The sequence below is a fragment of the Dreissena polymorpha genome, chromosome 2, assembly GCF_020536995.1.
Source record: "Dreissena polymorpha isolate Duluth1 chromosome 2, UMN_Dpol_1.0, whole genome shotgun sequence".
NCBI lineage: Eukaryota > Metazoa > Mollusca > Bivalvia > Myida > Dreissenidae > Dreissena > Dreissena polymorpha.
Genome location: NC_068356.1, coordinates 110,466,030 through 110,485,700, shown reverse-complemented (window position 1 = coordinate 110,485,700; position 19,671 = coordinate 110,466,030). Strand labels below are relative to the sequence as shown.

General features: G+C 34.3%; 1 protein-coding gene across 1 annotated transcript in view; it reads right to left on the bottom strand.

Moving 5' to 3' along the window:
• Window positions 1–379: 379 nt before the first annotated feature.
• LOC127868496 (UDP-GlcNAc:betaGal beta-1,3-N-acetylglucosaminyltransferase-like protein 1) overlaps window positions 380–19,671 on the bottom strand; it is a 33,598-nt gene continuing 14,306 nt past the window's right edge. Inside the window, exons 5-13 of the mRNA XM_052410317.1 lie at window positions 14,788–14,853; window positions 11,710–11,805; window positions 10,418–10,513; window positions 7,955–8,079; window positions 4,776–4,911; window positions 4,436–4,504; window positions 3,431–3,505; window positions 3,056–3,246; window positions 380–934 (exon numbers count right to left, since the gene is read on the bottom strand). Coding sequence (XP_052266277.1) covers window positions 3,166–3,246; window positions 3,431–3,505; window positions 4,436–4,504; window positions 4,776–4,911; window positions 7,955–8,079; window positions 10,418–10,513; window positions 11,710–11,805; window positions 14,788–14,853 — 744 coding nt within the window. The 3' untranslated portion in view covers window positions 380–934; window positions 3,056–3,165. The remainder of the gene's footprint in view (window positions 935–3,055; window positions 3,247–3,430; window positions 3,506–4,435; window positions 4,505–4,775; window positions 4,912–7,954; window positions 8,080–10,417; window positions 10,514–11,709; window positions 11,806–14,787; window positions 14,854–19,671) is intronic.

Below are 19,671 nucleotides of genomic sequence, written 5' to 3'. Positions count from 1 at the left end.
CTGCTTTCTTTATCAAGACGCATTATAACAATTAATAATACGTGTCGCGCTCTATAGCGCCTTTATTAGTAACTAGGCGATTGCTAGGATAGTGGAACAAAGAACTTTTGTTTTTATACAAAACCATAAAGTTTCACCGGTTCGCGTATTTGCCCAGTTCCTGTGATCTTTTATTATTGCCCAGTCCCTGTGATCGGTTATTGATTAAAAGAATTAGCTTTGCATTATTGGCCATAAATGTTGAAGTAAATGTAATAGGCACAAATGCAGTACCTATTTACACTAATTTACACAAAAAAATCACCACTATGCAAGATATTCTGTGCACACATCAACATCATACACAAAAAATAAACGCATCACAAATAATAATAAGTCATAGAAAATGATACATTTATTGAGTAAATGTGTTCATGTAAGGGGCCTCTAATGTTCTGTAGTTTAAAAAAGGATTTTTACGAGAATCATCAGAATAGATATATCCGCACATAGTTCACTGACAGTTCATTTCGTTAAAAATAATTATTAAAAAAACAACAACAACTAGATCAACCTTTCACTGACAGTTCATTTCGTTAAAAATAATTATTAAAAAAACAACAACAACTAGATCAACCTTGAGACAAAGATTATCAAAATTTATCAATAAGCAGAACACTGCATGTTGGCCCTTTTAGAAGCCATCTAACTTGGAAAGTCTTAAACCTTCATTGTTATCGTCTATATTTAACAATATTTAAGTAGAAGTGCAAAGCATTTTTTCGGCCTTATGGTGCATGATTTGTCATAAGCTTAGTTTAAACCATTATTTTGACACGTTTGAGTCCGTTTCCTGGGTAGAACTGGTACTTAGAGCCCGAAAAAGATCTCAAGAATGCTCCCTAATGGGTTTTGAACCAAAGACACACTGATAGCTAAGGGAACACAATCCATTTTATCCCATTTTCACAGCGACATTGACGGTATAACACATTGTGGAATATACTTGCTTGTATTCAACACTGTGGAATATACCTGTCGCGTGCACGGACTACCTTTTAAATGACGTCATGCGATATGCGCTAAAATTAGGTCGATTGGTTCATTGATCGAATTTTAAGGTCATCCATTGGAAGAAACTGTGCATAGTTTGCAGAAAAATATATATATGACATATTCACCAAAAGAAATGTTGAAATAAAATATAAAATTACACGATTTTTGTTTTGTTATATTTTTTATTAATATTTACCTTACCACTGAATGATTTTTTATAAGAAACAAAGTCGACAAAACTTAAGCTTCAAAATTATACGACCTTCAACCTTTAAATCTAGTTCATATGACATAATTTTTCGCCATCCGTATAATGAATCAGCTGATTGATGGCGTCATAAAATGACATACTTATTGCGTCATTTTCCCCATTTTTTTGCTGATTTATTATAAACGCGACTTATTTCACATGTTTTCTACATGTACTGTAGATCTATGTCGACATATCTGAATTGTCAATTGATCACATTTTCCTTATTTCGTGTAATGTGCATTGTTTATAACCAAAGCATATAGATCTACTTTTGACATTTAACTTAAATATTAAGAATGTACAACAAGCCATACACATATCGCACAGTTCATGAATAATCTGCTATGTTTGCTTTCCTATTTAATTCACGTTAGGCATAGAGCTGTGTAAAGTATAAGATGGTAAAAATAGCACCACACTGGAATTGGGAACGTCCCATTTTGTACACGGGTATTTTCTGCTCATTTATCTGTTGTGTACTGGAATGTTTTCAATTCTTTGTGTATTTATATATTCAATTATTTTCTCGTACAATAAGGGCATTTACCATAGATTAATAAAACATTGTGCAAGTTTAAACATAATTATGTTTGTATGCAGAAATCTGCAAATGCAACCGAGTTTACCAACGGCTATTATTAGATAAACTGCTCCGGTTCATTTGAACAGCAGTAATGTACAGTAAATGACGTAGCGTGTGACGAAGAAGAAAGTTTATCGCGTTCATAAACTCATTTGAATAAAGTAATAGAATGGCAGAAGGGTCTTTATTTAACTATGCTAAAATAATTATTAAAGACCCTAGATGCAAAATCGTCAATTTTTGAGTTAAATGGATTATTAGATGGATTTTAAAGGATAATTAAAGGTAAGATACTAGTTCTTACGTGTTTTGATTTCTGTTTGTACTTTTGTCGTTCCCTGTTCTCGGGGAAATGATTTTAACATGGGCGCCATTGATGCATCGGATCACACACGGCATACCCTTAACATTATATAAAAACACGTTCTGCGCGTCCTTAAATTCGTCGTCCGAAGTCGGAAAACGTATTGCCCTGTATATTTTGTCAAATGAAGTGTCAGTCGCTGTTGTCTGTTTACTCGTCAAAATTGTCAAGGTCGTCGATAGCTAAAGAAACTTCAGCGTACAGTTTATTTAGTATTGACAGACCTGTACAAAGTCGACCCAGTCAAAAATAATAAAAAGCGACATTTAAAGTTATGGTAGCCAGAACTAGGTCGTCGATGGTGTACATGTATGTTGACATCGACAGCATTTTGTCAGTAGCAATCGCCGCCATATTGGATTTTGATCATTTTCTTTCGAAAATAAAATGAATTATATTAAAGTAAAATCATCTTTTCGCGGTCGTTATGTGTTAAAATTCGCATACTGCGTAAAATTGAATGTAGGCATATGGTGATATTTTTACTTGTTTTACAGTTTATGTGTGAATTTTTTAAAGACTATTTTGCGTACCAGAACAAATACATGTATATCACTACGCATGGTTAAATTTGTTAGATTTTAAGCGCTTTTATGACTGAATTAAAATTATTGTTAAGGTTATTAGATCTATTTATGTTAAATGTCACGTTGAAAAAATCAAATGGGATAAATAGAATACTAGGATTAGCGTTGAATACAGAGAAGTTTATGTTGCTCGGCTCGAACACCGAAAGCGCTCGCCAAGGCTCGCGCTTCCGGCGTTCTAAGCCTCGCAACATAAACTTCTCTGTATTCAACGCTAACCTAGTATTCTCTATACCCACTGGCGACCTCATATAATTATGTGTTCTTTTCAGATAAGACCAGGAGGATGCATATCATCCAATGTCCATACTGTTTGGGTAATGTTACATTGGTAATGAACACTTTAGTTAAAATGGTAAAAATCTGCACCTTCCTTCAAGTTGAGTGATTCGAGATTATTTTCAAATCCACCTTCAGTAAGTCCCTGAAATATAAATCAACTTAACTGTTAAATCAAGACGATATTTAATATAAAGTTTGTAAAATTATTGTGCTTTAGATCGTTTCTGTATGTTATTAATATTTTTGTATTTTAAATGATATATAAATTGAAGTGATATTTTTTATTCATTGTTTAACTTTATTATTAAATTTAGTTTCCTTCTTACCATTTTGACGCAAATAATAAATGGCGGTTTGGCATCTTTAAAGCTTATCACAGGAATTCTTGGTTTGGGTTGTGACTGAAAAAAAACAAACATTTTAACAATCAAGATGTCATCAAACTGTGAAGCAAAGTTTTCTTGAAAACCTTAATGGTCACTCTTATGTTATTTATTATTGGATAAAAATATTCATAGAAGTCATTCAGCTTACAAGTAATTCAGCAAAACAAAAGAAGCCTTAGTATTCATAATATATTGCCAAACTTTAATGTGGTAAGAAATAAAATCTTACCTATTTCATGAATCATAACTTACATAGATTTTTTTATCAGCTTGAGATAAAAGATCCTGTGTTTTATACCTACTCTTTGAGCTATATGAAAGATCTATCAATAAACAATTAATCCGATTTCTGATGCTCCAAGAACTGGTTCTATGATTGAAAAGGCCACGATTGTGTAGTAGATGTCCTTTGTAAGGGAGCCTTCTCATGTTTTTTTCAAAAGCAAAGTTCAGGTTCTTCCCTGAATAAGTACTCAAGAGGCCCTTTGATGGCTTTTAATGCAATTAAGCATTAGTCAATTGTATTAACTTATACCAAGAGCACCGCATAACGGGTGCCATTGCTAGGCTGTGGGTGCAGTTTTGAATAAATGAAAGCTTGTCAGATTATTTTTTAGGGGTCACATTGACCTTGACCTTTGACTTAGTGACCCTTAAAATGGGTGTGGTGTGTAGAACTCATCAAGGTGCATCTACATATGAAGTTTCAAAGTTGTAGGTGGAAGCACTTTGATTTTGGAGCAAAATGTCAAGGTTTTAGCATGACGCAGACGGCGGACTACGAGCTGGCTATGAAAAAACTCAGGTTTACTCCGAATACAGCCGAGCTTAAAACTACCATTTTAAGAACTCATATCTGTATTAAAAAGCCATAATTAATAAGGTATAGCTCAAGCTGAAGCAAACAACTTTTGTATAAGTGGTTCTGTAGTTAATGTAACTCACTTTTGACTCTTCGTAGACGTAATAACCTTTGGAGATCTTGTTTTTGTCAACATCGCAAAAAAACACAACCTAAAACACAAGGAATCATTGATGTGCCAAAAATTTTCGTTCAAAGAATAATATGTACTGATATACTTTTGGCGCACAACTATCATTCAAATATATTCAAAAGTAACACTATTTTCAATATACTTTAAAATGGTAAATTTCTAAAATCACTTGTTTTTAATAATATTATATTCCTATTCAATTGCCTTAGCTTAGCAAATTTTTACATAAAAGGGAACTAACAATAAAAAAATTATCTCATTGTTATAGGTTTGGTTGATGCCAACCCTACCTTTGCCTGATTTTCTGGTGTCAGAGATCTGAAGAGTTTTCTCCCTTGTTTTCCAGCATTCCAGATGGTGAATGCTTGCCACTTTGATAACACTTGCTTTTCAAGAAAGATAACTCTGTGATTCCATATTGTTTGTCTGAAACATGAAAACATGGTTTCATTTTGTATTAAAGTGATGACATGTTTTGATCTTGAAATTTTCATGAAATTTCAAAATGTTTACATAAAGAATTAAGTATAATAGAATAATTTTTCACACTACTGAAACAAAGAGTGTCAATAAATCTTTATTTAAAGTAAAGATTCGACAATGTTAAGCTCTGATTTCTTACACTTGATCTTGTATTGTAATCTTAACTTTTGAATTCATGAACCCACAATTTTAAGTATGCTTGATAATGCTGTTAGGTCATTTAAAAATCAACAAGGGCTGTTTGTAAAACATGCATGCCCCCCATATGGGCTGTCAGTTGTAGTGGCAGCCATTGTGTGAATACTTTTTTTGTCAATGTGACCTTGACCTTTGACCTAGAAACCATTTTACTATTTCAAGTCACTGTGACCTTGACCTTTGACCTAGTGAACTGAAAATCAATCGGGGTCATCTACCAGTCATGATCAATGAACCTATGAAGATTCATGACCCTAGGCCTATGCATTCTTGAGTTATCATCCGGAAACCGTTTAACTATTTCGAGTCACTGTGACCTTGACCTTTGACCTAGTGACCTGAAAATCAATATGGGTCATCTGCCAGTCATGATAAATGTACCTATGAAGTTTCATGATCCTAGGCCTAAGCATTCTTGGGCTATCATCCAGAAAACATTTTACTATTTTGAGTCACTGTGACCTTGACCTTTGACCTAGTGACCTGAAAATCAATAGGGGTCATCTGCCAGTCATGATCAATGTACCTATAAAGTTTCATGATCCTAGGCCTAAGCGTTCTTGAGTTATCATTCGGAAACCATCTGGTGGACAGACTGACTGACCGACATGTGCAAAACAATATACCCCCTCTTCTTCTAAGGGGGGCATAACAAAGGAAGAACGAAATGCTCCACAAAATTGTTTGACCTTTGGTTGTAATTGTACCATTGACTTTTGACTTGTCATTACTTCTATCTGGACAGTACTCACAAATGTCATTTTTGTCAAAATAATTTGATTATTAATCTGCCCTGAAAAAATATACTGAGGACAAATTTCTAATGGTTTTTGTGACCTTGAACTGTGTGGTTTGATCTATGGACAAGTTATGCGAGCATGAAACTCTGTCAAATCATTCTGGTCTCTTCAGTTATATATTCCTGCTAAGTTAGGTTGAAAAACAAATACTTGATAAAATTATGAGAATTTAAAATATGACCTTGCTGGACTAATTCTGGATAAAGTCATTTTTCCAACAAACTGATGAAAGTTGATTTTTTGTAATCGACATCAAAAACGTCTCTGAAATGCATTTCGGTCAAGTTATGCTCTTTATAACGTTCAGGGGTTAGAGTAAAATTATTTGATCTTTTATATAATATCTTGAACCTTTGCATAGAGACCAGTGCACTAATTAAATTAACTATTAAGGCTGTTTTTAAACATTCCAATTCGGAATATTTTTAGTATATTGATTTTATCATGCTATAGTAATCTGTTTAAAAAAATGCACAATTTATAAAAAAACTCTTTGTAATATCAGCTACCAAAGGCTTCATAAGTGTTACTTCATACTGATGTTATTATGCACTAAAATAAATGCATACAAATCTTTAACTGATAAACTTTTATTTGAATAGTATTACAAATTTTGTTTATTTGTCCACAATAACTTGAAGAATGAAAACTACTTCAGGCAAATAATATAAAAGTGAATATCAGCATAGATTTGTGAATATCAGCATAGATTTGTGAATATCAGCATAGATTTGTGAATATCAGCATAGATTTGTGAATATTTGCTCTAATGCTGATCAAGCTCTGAAGCTTCCGATTGCAAACCCCGTCTACCAGGACATTTCTCCATACTTTTATGTGGCATTTTGTATAGCATCCACTTATTAGTGCCTCCCACCCTTCGAGCCCCTCTCCTACATGTGATTTTATATTAAAACATATTCCATGACACTTGTGATTTTTTGGAATGTTTAAAGATTGTACTATTCTTCTTTAAATACAATGTGCGTGCAAAAGTCTAACAATTATGTAAGTAGCTTACTGAAACATGATCCTGCTTCTTGCACACAACATGCTGACTCTACATGATTACCAATTTTGCCAAGTTATTTGAACATAAATGCAATTTGGATAAATGTCTGAATAGGACAACTGAAACATGCCCATCCCCCAGCCCTAGCACTAAGTCTTTCTTATAATGCCAAAGGCCCAAACCATTATTCACATGGGGGAATCACGTGTATTTGTATGTTTATAAAACTCCAGTCAAGAATCCAACTTTAACAAATAATTTTACATGTACACCAATGCATTTACTTCACTCAATTGTAACCAATTTACTTGAAATGTCTAAAGTCAAGTATCAAACATTAACATATAATTTTACAAACATTCTAATTAAAATATCTTAATCAATTTTACAAAGTGGTCAAAATATTGTTGAAAGGCTATATTTAAAAATCTAGTATCAACAATCCATAACAGATTAAAAAATCCACTGACAACAAAAAACACCTTTCAACAAATGGGAGAGTGACAGAAAAAAACTTTTAACAAATGAGAGAGTGACTGAAAAAACACCTGTCAACAAATGAGAGAGTGACTGAAAAACATCTGTCAACAAATGAGAGAGTGACAGAAAAAAAACTTTCAACAAATGAGAGAGTGACTGAAAAAACACCTGTCAACAAATGAGAGAGTGACTGAAAAAACACCTGTCAACAAATGAGAGTGACAGAAAAACACCTTTCAACAAATGAGAGAGTGACTGAAAAACACCTTTCAACAAATGAGAGAGTCACTGAAAAACACCTTTCAACAAATGAGAGATCGACTGAAAAACACCTTTCAATAAATGAGAGAGTGACTGAAAAACACCTTTCAATAAATGACAGAGTGACTGAAAAAAACTTTTCAACAAATGAGAGAGTGACTGAAATATCAATCTCATATGAGTACTTGTATTTGCTTACAAATCATTCAGCACTATAACCCTTAATCAAACTTACTCTGAGATAGAAAATGTCACAGCCTCTTGGTGATATCTGTACATAAGGAGGTCCCTATCTACGCGATACACTCCGCCTCCCAGCTCTATATGCTTGTAGAAGAACAACAGGTCTTCTGGAACACCCTGCAAAAAGTGTGAAGTAAACTAGAAGGGTTAATTTGGCTCCCTCCTAGTGGTAAGATGGTCTAAGTGGTACACTCCAAGCTGGAAAAAAAGGGCTAAAAGCATGTGTGTAAAGTGCCATTCCAAATTAGCCTGTGCAGTCTGTACAGGCTTATGCTGGACAACACTTTCTCGTTTAATGAAATTCATTTAAAGGAAGTCCTTTCTTAACAAAAAAACAAATAGTCTAGGTGGTGTTGTCCCTGATTAGCCTGTGAAGATTGTACAGGTGATTTTTTGACACACTACGTGCATGCATTTAGCCCAGTTTTCCAAGGTCTTCAGGAACACTCAGCAAATAAGGGATTACGTTTGTTCAATATAAGAATGTGTGGGCCTACTAGTGGTATCAGTTAACAGGAACTATGAGATGGTCAATGTCCATGTGTAGTAGCCACCTTCCCACTGTATAAGAACAGTTTAAGAAAAAGAGTGTCACGGTTTTGTATGCCTCTGCATTTTGTGGGTAACTGTACGTCAGGAGATTCCTGTCCATGATATACAAACCTCCTCCAAGCTCTTTATGCCTTGTTCAAAATATTAGGCTATTTGAGACATCCTACAAATAACATTCAGTTTTAATGTTAGGTACAGGGGCGTATGCATCATGGTTGTATAGGTAAATAAAAGGGTCACGTTTTTTGGTAGAGTCTGCCTCCCATCTCTAAATGCCTGTTGGATGATAGCAGGTCTTCTGGAATACCATGTATAATATAGAATAATAAATTAAATGGGCAAATATAAAGTCTCCAGTGATACAAGTTGATAGTCCCGACTCTTTGGTAGGTAATCAGTTCGAACCTTTGCTCCAGCATAACCTTCTTAATTGTCTTTCCGATGAGATGCGTTATCTAGGAACAGTGTTTAAGATGCTTCACACAAGTCCATAAGAGACAGAGGCTTGTCTAATGTATCTTATTTCTGTTTGATCAAACAAATCTTCTTGGTGCAATGGCCATATGGGAAAAGCCTGGTGCACTCAATAATAATGTATCACACAAATAGACATTTTACATTAAGCACAAATACATGTAATCATAATAGTAATAAACAAGAGTTCCGCGGTCGGAGATGACCGCATTGAAGCCGGATTTTTGATTTAAATGACAGGAAAGTACCTTTCGTGTTTTTGTCAATGCAATACTTAAATTACTGAAATATTGTTCAAAGGTCAAAATGAAATGTAAGTACTTTTCAAGGCATGTGTTATGTTTTGAATGCATGCATATACATGAACAACAATAACATTTAAGGTCACAAATATGAACTTGAATTGACATTTAACATTTTTACCTACCAAAGTTATAAGAACTTTAACATTTTTACATTCAAGGTCACAGTGACCTTGACCTTAGAATGAATGACCTTGAAATGACCAGTGGTCATCTAAGTGTGCTTGCAAACCTTCATGTCAAGTTTGAAGACTCTATGTCCAAGCATACCAAAGTTATAACAATTTTAACATTTTAACATTTAAGGTCACAGTGACCTTGACCTTCAAATGAATGACATTGAAATGACCAGTGGTCATCTTCTAGTACTGGCCAATCTTTATTTCAAGTTTGAAGACTCTAGGTACAAGCATACCAAAGTTATAACATGAAATAAGAACTTTAACATTTTTACATTCAAGGTCACAGTGACCTTGACCTTCAAATGAATGACCTTGAAATGTCCAGTGGTTACTTACTAGTTCTGGCCAACCTTCATGTCAAGTTTCAAGACTCTAGGTCCAAGCATACCAAAGTTATAACAACTTTAACATTTTTACATTCAAGGTCACAGTGACCTTGACCTTCAAATGAATGACCTTGAAATGTCCAGTGGTTACTTACTAGTTCTGGCCAACCTTCATGTCAAGTTTCAAGACTCTAGGTCCAAGCATACCAAAGTTATAACAACTTTAACATTTTTATATTGATGGTCACAGTGACCTTCACTTTCAAATGAATGACCTTGAAATGACCAGTGGTCATCTGTTAATCCTGGCCAACCTTCATGTCAAGTTTGAAGACTCTAGGTCCAAGCATACCAAAGTTATACCATGAAATAAGAACTTTAACATTTTCGAGCACGCCGCCACCCCGCCCGCCCGCCCGCCCCCCCCGCCCGCCCGACAACATCAATCTATAAGCCGAGATTTTTTCGAAAAAAATCCGGCTAAAAATGGGAAGTCTCTCTTACCAAAAAACCCTAGTTTAGTCAGAAAGTGTCCTTCCAGATATGCATTTAACCCCATTTTCCAAGAGTGACTGAGTGAGGCACAAATGAAAAAGTTACTGCACTTTTAAATCCTTACCTTCCCACCCTCGTCAAAGCCTCCGACCTTGTCGAAGACTTCCCTTGAACAGAACCAGGTGGGCATAATTACTGTAGGACCATGGGACGTATAAATCTGAAACAGAAAACCACTGGAGCATTGTTTTGTTTTAAAATGAATGACGAAAAATAAAAAGAAATATGTTTTTTTTCTCAAAGACTACAGCCTGTCATAATTCTCAGTTTTTGGACATTAAGTTTTTGGACACCCTCCTTTTAAGCCAAAATAATTATACATGTATATTTTGACTCCAATTTTTCAGACATCCAGATTTTCTCCAATAGTTAATAACTCTAAGTTTTGCATTATTGCATCAGAAATCAACCTATTTGTGTAAATCCTGTGACACATCATGGATATGTTTAAGGGTCATAAAACACTGCAAAAGAATGCCAGAAGTTAAAGGGGCCCATTCATTTGTGTTATTTTGGTAAATAGGAATGCATACCAATAGACAATGGCTTCATGTGATAATTAATAAAGTGATCATATTAAGGAACCCATTAGTTCTGATTAATGCATTCATGCTTTTTTGTGTATTGCAAATGTATCTCTAAATTTGTGGAAACTGTATTTTAAGATTATCTTTTGAGTATCTAAATTTTCTGACACAAACAAAGTAACTTATTAGTGTCTTAAGACTTAGATTAATAATAGCACTATTACTATAGCAAGTACAGAGTTTACGTACAATGATTACATGCTGTTTTCAAAAGTCTTATTCATAATTGAGTGGATAATAACAATATCTTTAGAAATAAAACTGAACGAAAAAAACAACAACAATTACAGATAACCAGTGATGTACAAAAAAGCCATCTCTGAACAAGAGATGTGTTTGTCAGAAACAATATGCCCCCTAATACGCTGCTTTGAAGCCATATATTTGACCTTTGACCTTGAAGGATGACCTTGACATTTCACCACTTAAAATGTGCAGCTCTGTGAGATACACATGCATGACAAATATCAAGTTGCTATGTTCAATATTGCAAAAGTTATGGGCAATGTTTAAGTTTTCGGACTGATGGACAGTTAAAAAACTATATATAAAAATATTATCCATGCTTTTACAAATGGCTTTTTCACAAAATTGTGTCAAATTAAATTAGTTTCATACATAAAAGTATATTAATACAGCATAGTTTTACCCTGACAAATCAAACAATAAACACTTAAATCTAATAAATCATGATCAATCTATTATCATATGAAATATTTTGTTTTAATATTTCTCTGTTCGTGAACATTGTAGGGGTAGCGACAAAAACCTGGGTATACAGTTGTTCCTGAGTAAGACTGTTAGCCCAGTCTGTGAACCGTGCCGTGGATCCCTCGGGCTCCCTGTGGAATTGGGAGCCAACAATCTGAAAAAGGGGTGAGTGAATGGTTGAGTTGATATGAAAAGGAGCCAATGATTATTTCAGTATCAACTATAAACACTTAAGGCTCATCAATATCTGGCCACATTAGGATGCCTATGAATACTATTGTATTGATAAATGTAACATAGAAATTGAATATATAAATGAATACTGAGTTGGTTGATTGAAACAAAAATGTATGTTACACTGATGAATCCTTCCTATCATATGCTTTAGCAAGGCGTGGGTTGATAACAAATAACAAGCAAATTAGTTGAATTGATATCCTCCGCCAAATATATTTTATCTATGGATTGGTGTAGAACTCAAAGAAAAGGTATAAGTGAAGGGTTGTGCCTTTTGTCAATTGTTTCTTTGAACTAATTTGTACCTGTGATGGGGTTATATCCTAGTTTTAATTCAATCCTAGTTTTATTTCAATATACCTTAACAGTATTGAAAAAAAGCTCAGAAAAAAAGTCTTTTAAGGAACAAAGGGTGATTATTCTGCATTAAAACATGGTGTGCAACGAAAGTGAGTGTGCATCATTCGCTTATATATATATATACTCACACCAAGTTTCATTGAAATGCACGAAAGCAGTTTCACAATATGCTTCTGGACACAAAAGTTTTCTGGACAGATGGACATTAATTTTGCAACCATAGCTACGGCAATTTTGGTCAGGTTAAAGGACTGACTTAACATGCATATTCACCATATTCAAGCCAGACCACTTTTTGAGTTATTGCAGGATCCATATTCTACAGTTTTCACTAATTTCTGTAACCAAATATCTACAAGTTTTGTTAAACAAACAAAGAAATAATGTGCATATTCAACATTTGGCTCTCATTCTACATACTGAGTTGAAACAATGAGTGAAAAACTAACAAAAAGATTAACAAAACGTAAATTCTGTGCATATTCCCCATATTGCCCTCTATCTACATACCAAGTTAAATCAACCTAACTTATGTTTTATCCCGGGATACAGATTTAAGTGTTTTTTTTGTTTGTAAGCATAGCAAATATAACCTATAAGTTTCATTAACCTTGCTTGAGTATTTTTTTAGTTATCAAAGGATCTGATCCACATTTTTGTTTCCAATTCTTTCCGTAACCATAGAAACCATATTCTTGTCCAACAGAAAAAAAAGAAATAACAAGCATATTCCCAATTTAGCCATTATCCACATTCCAAGTTTAATCAACCTGGCTCAAGCACTTTTTGAGTTATAGCAGGATCCATAATCCGATAGACATATGGACGGGCAGCTGGAACCTTGGACAGACTGAAGATATACCTATCTTCCTCTCTGTTACAACGTTTGTAGACAAACAATCATTGGATCTGAACTACAAGACGACAATGCAAATGTCCACCCTATAGTGATGAATATTAGTTTTATCAAATTAGGATTATTAGTATCTGACATCTTTCATGGAAACGAAAAGTCAGATGATCAAAAGATGGAAAAATGGAAGGACATCTGGTAGAATGAAGCGAGTATTTAAGGGAAATTTGTCTCAGACTCACACACACTATATTCCATCAAAATAAGAATTAGGAAGGACAGAATCTATGCTCCTTCCCTTTGAGGAGCAAAATAAAGAGGCTTCAACAAGACCTTTAAATTATTTATAAAGGACCACAATCGAAATAAAGGTTAAATTGAAAACCCTTAATAGTGCAATCCTTTACGTTTAATGTTGATTGACATGGCTGTGTTTATACACGCAGGTTGTTTTTATAATTTACTGTGTGTATATAACACGCTGCCTTGTAAATCTATGCATTTTATGTTGAAATAAATCTAGCTATCTATCTATCACAGGCTAATCAGGGACGACACTTTCCACTTTTATGACATTTTTCGTTTAAATGAAGACTCTTCTTAGCAAAAATCCAATTTAGGCGTAAAATGTTGTCCCAGGTTAGCCTGTGCAGATGCAGACTGCACAGGCTAACCTGGGACAACACTTTACGCAACTGCATTATGCCCAATTTTCTCAGAACGCGGATAAAATAGCAAACACACTTATTTGTTTGAAGTGCATTACTTGTTTGTCAACGTTAAATAAACTGCGGTCTGTCCTCACCAGACACAGATGTTATGAAAGTATTTATAGAATCCTTCAAACACCCTTTATGGGGCATTTTCAAATTGACAAAATTAAAAAATGTTGTTTCAGATTCGCAAATGTTTGTTTTAGTTATGATATTTGTGATGAAACAGTATTACTGAACATTTACTATGCTCTAAAATAGCCATTATATGCATCTTTTGACGATTTCAAAACCTTAAAATTATAAAGTGTTACAACGCGAAAGGATTGAATAATTTGGAGACATCTAGCTGTTGTTGTTGTTATATTTTGTGAAACTACGAGGATTGCTTATACATGTATAAAGTATAAAATTAATCCTTTATTGTATGAGCACGTATGGCCGAATGGTCTAAGTAGTAGACTTTTAATCCAGGACTTAAGGGGTCAGTGGTTCGAGTTACTTTTTTTTCTTTTTCTTAATTTTATTTTTGATTTTTTACTGGAGCATTTTAGATCCAATGTTTACATTTATCAATATAAGGCATTTAATGACAAACTTCAATACATGCACAAATCTGTGAAAAGGCTCCTTTATGTGGTCACAAGTATTAAAGAAAAATTAGTTACAAGGCTTCTTACAGACGTTGTATGTCTTACAATTGTGTAAACTGGGGCTGGGGCGAGTAAAAAGCCCTGAAACGAATCGATTTTACTGACAAACATCTCCAGCATCAACCTAATAAAAGAGAAAAAGTTACCTATATTTCATTTTATAATGTTTTTTTTCTTCCATTACATCAGTAAAATTTACTAACCTTATATGAAAAGCAACTCATCTATAATGGAAGACATCTCTGTGTGACCTGGCTTAGCCAATGAAAACAAGAATTCTGTTGGCGGTAAGATATAAAAAAACATTATAAGTAACCTACTGCTGAAGGATGAGTGGTGGCGGCCGCATGCTGTTCAGCAACTCTGTCACAATGCATGACATCATCCTATAAGTAAAAAGGGTTAGATCGTATGATGTGTTTTCGATCGGTTGTCTTTAAAAAAAAACAAAAGTAGTTCTTGACCGATAAGTTTACATTTTTACGTACACATCTACATATATATTATTATTGGTTGGCACTAAAAAAACTCAAGCCAAGGTGCAGGATTTCATTTCAGGAATTATTATAGTTACACCTCAGAAAATGCGAAATTCTATTTAAAAAAAAGCTGTGTTTGTGAAACACAATTCCCCCAACTGCACTTTGAATATGCACAACAGCTATATCTCATTAGTACGTTAAAACATCATTGCCACGTTATAGTCCATTAATTTTTCGCAAGATTATTGAAAAGAACACAACTCAAACTTGATCTTTAAGAAATGAAGGTAGACTAACAGACTAAAATTAAGTCAGTACCTTAAAGCATCTCATTAACAATTCTGGAAAAGAGTTATTTTATAGAATAACAAAGTATAAACTATACCTCCTGCATCTCTGTCAAAAAATCAAAGCATCAGAACACAATTATATCTTGATGTGTAAGTGATATTATTTGCATTTTTCACTGTTGAATTGACTTGAAAAGAAATAACAGTTCAAAAGAGTTGGTTAAAATGTGGTAACTGACCAATTATCTGCTACTCATCTTGCTACCAGTTGTTTATAAAAATATATATTATATTCAATATTTTACATGACTCACCCAGTCCTCTAAGCCGAAATAATCCGTAAAACAAAATTGTGTCTTTGTGTCGTATGAACGAATCTGCACTTAAACTAAATTTACATTCACATTGTACATCAAATCATTTTTGTCGTCAGTTGTCAAAACGAAAGTACGCTTGATATTCAAATGCATTGGTTTTCTCTTTCCGGGATATTGTTTTAGTATGTTGATGCTGAGTTAACAATTATAAGTGTATATGAATTGAAAACACCAAAAATAAACCACGGTTGCGATAGACACATATAAACATAGCATATACTGTAAGATGCCCATAATATCACTTTAAATCACACACAGTAAGACACACACCAAAAATAAGGGCAATACCTGCTTAAGGGTTTAGAAAAAAGTATTGAAAACTGATTTTTGCCAAAATCAATGACCCTGAACAAAACTCTAATGTTATCTGTAAGTTACGCACGTAGACTCACACAAAAGGAAAAATCTCCAGACACAGAATGCCAGACGGACCGACAGACTGATGCCAGTGATAGATGGACAGTGCAACTGCTATATGCCACTCTTAGATGGGGGCATTAACAAGTTAAAGAAATTACATTAGCCAATAAAAGATTTACAATGCTGCTTACAAAATTGATTAGTAATTCTATTTTGGCTGCAGGAAATGCCTAAATAGCGGTTGAAAGATGACAAACTAGAACTGTCACTGTCTTCCCTAAAAAATGACCTGCAGGCCATTTTGTCTGAGGGAATAGGCAGTTCTGTGCAATGCCCATCTCATAAATGAGATTCATTTACTTATTTAGTTTCAAGATCGTGCACCTGCCAGTTTTCAATATAAAATCTGTTCACAATTTAATTTGAAAAGGCATTCCTCAAAAACGTGAAAACAAGAGTTCAATTTCACGTGCACTTCACATCCCCAGGCTGTCAAGTGACCTTTTTTCAAAAAGTAGGAAAAAATAGGAACTTCTTTTGCAAAAAAAGTAGGAAAAAAGTAGGAAAAAGTAGGAACTTTTCCCTCAAAAGTAGGAATACATAATACAATTTTTTAGACACAGGTCCAGGAAACATAGCTTGAAACAGAGCAGGAGTGCCATCACATGTTCTGTATGGATTCCCTCTTGAAGCTACCTTAAGGGCCCAGAGGATTTCAGCCTTTTGTACCTGTTCCTTGTGTGATGGATGTACTTGCATACAGATAGATTTATCCCCACCCCCACTGAGAGCTGCTTGGCTTTGTAGCACTTCCAAACAAACGCTTTTGTGAATTATCATGCATGTATTTCTGAATTATCATGCATGTATTTCATGTTTTCCTTGTGTTGTTGTCCATCTGCATGACTTATCAGTTGATTAGCACCAGAATTACATGTACTACACAAGATGGACTTCAATCAGACACCACGATACAAGTGTTTTTCCACTGTTGTCCAACTTCCCCATCCATGAAGGGTTAAACTTTGTTCTCCCACTAGGCATTTTAGCACTTATAGTGTATCTATGATAATTAAGTTTCAAGCAAAGCTACCCTGATAAAGAAGTATAATTAGATGCTGTTCATTTTGGTGTATCATCAAATAAGTGGTTAGAGGTCTTCTGTGTATGGATATATAAATGGTAATATACTATGCATGTTATATCCTTAAGCAGAAGACAAAATTTATTTAGTGATACACCAACTTGTTTTCCAAGATTAATACTAGTATATAAAGCAATGTCAATGCTCTGCCATAGCTACATTTTGAAACCTTTAAATTGACAATAGGGTGCAGTTATAATGACTTAAGTTACATTCAAAATGACTGGTCATTGCAGAGCACATTATGCAACTGGAGATAGGACCTTATCACCTGACATCTTTTATGACATCATTGATTGAGCAATGAAACAGTTGCACTACATTGTTTATTTCAGTTTCAAATAATGGTTTTTACATTATTGATGATGTTGCAGGAGTGTAATAATGCCGTTAAATATTTTTAATACTACGCTGTAACACCTTGAAGTTACCTCACTAGCTATGGCATCATTAGACAAGAGATGTGTTTGTCAGAAACACAATGCCCACTATTGCGCCGCTTTGAAATAAAATTTCAAAATATAATTTGGCAGGTTTAGAAATTATCACTCTTTTAAAGCTTACAAGTTCCCTTGGATTGTATTTTTTTACTTTTGACCTTGTAGGATGACCTTGACCTTTCACCACTCAAAATGTGCAGCTTCATCATGAGATACACATGCATTCCAAATATCAAGTTGCTATCTTCAATATTGCAAAAGTTATGGCCCATGTAAAAGTTTTCGGACGGACACACAGACAGACAAAAGTCAGACAGACAGACAGACAGACAGACAGATAGACAGACAGACGGACTGACAGTACAACTGCTATATGCCACCCTACCGGGAGCATACAAATGTATCAGGGCATTTAGGCTCTGTGCATTAATCATTAATTACTACACATGATGTACCTTTGATATCAATAGAACATCATATCTGTTGTCATGTAATACGGAATTTATTACATTATATTTGTAAATGATGAAAACTCGGCAAAGCATCAGTTTTATCTTTTTCAAATAACTTGTGTAATAAATTCCATATTACATAACCACTCATATAATACATGTATCTCTATATCTCTACATTCCAAACAGCAATATCATGTAAACATGCATAAGGTTTGGTCAAATTGTTGTCAATGGAAACAAAACAAGGGACAAAATTGTCACAAAACCAGGTTTTCATTGTGAAAAAAAAATCTGATAAAGGGAAAAAACTCAAACTGAACTTTTGAAATGAGCAAACAAAATTAACCCCCTTTGTAAGTTTGTTTAAAAAAAATAAATATTTTTAGTCGTGGCGACCTTGACATTGGAGATATTGACGTGATTCTTTTGTGCGACACACCGTCCCATGATGGTGAACAAATGTGCCAAATGATTTTAAAATCTCACAATGAATGACATAGTTATGGCCAGGACAAGCTCATTTATGGCCATTTTTGACCTTTGAACTCAAAGTGTGACCTTGACCTTGTAGATATCGACGTAATTATTTCGCGCAACACACCGTCCAATGATGGTGAACAAATGTGCCAAATGATTTTAAAATCTGACAATGAACGACATAGTTATGGCCCGGACAAGCTTGTTCCGCCCGCCCGCCAGCCAGCCCGCCAGCCAGCCAGCCAGCCCGCCCGCATTCACCAATCTAATAACCTGTTTTTTCCTTCGGAAAACCTGGTTAATAAAACTGGAATAAACAATGGGTTTCCTCAGCTCTTGCATCACTGGGAACTGTGTAAGGTAGTGAAGTCTGCAGTGTACAAATGCTAAGGAAGTAAACAAGGCACTATTGTTACTTTAAATAAAACTTTTGTCAATAATTTCAAAAGTTACATTATAAATAAATATTTATGCTTCCTGAAGAGGTAAAGGCAGACAGTCAGCATGGGTTGTCAGGTCTCATCTAGATGAATGCACCTTAACAGGGATACAGTCATGCCATAGATTCATTCATCCTGCAAGTTTACTAAATAAACTCTAAAAAAAAAAAATTCTCCATTGAAAATGAAAAAGTAGGAATAGTAGGAAGATTTGGTAAAAATATAGGAAAAAGTAGGATCATGATGAAAAAGTAGGAAATAGTAGGAAAAAGTAGTACTTAAAAGTATGACCGCTTGACAGCCTGCATCCCCATCATGAGATCTAGCTACCTATAAAGTTTTGAAGTTGATACATGTACATGTACCTCTTAGTCTTCACAGATATTCTCAAACCAAAAATTAAGTAAAAAAATAAACCACTAAGTCAATAAATCTAAAAAAGAGGGACACAAGGTTTTTGTGCTCAGCACATCACCTCAATCATATCTACCTACCCATTAATTTTAATGTTGACATTTATGATAGTTTTTAAGAAAAGCTCTTGGCAAGAAATCCAAAGTCTGGACAATAACAAGCAAACAGACAACCTGAAACCAGTATACCACTTACAACTTTTTGGTGTGCTGGGGATATAAAAAAACACTTAAATATGATTATCTCGAAAGCATATACGAGAAGGTGGAAAGAAAGATACTTATTATCTTATGCAAAATAACATACTCATTTTAAGTCCCAGCCA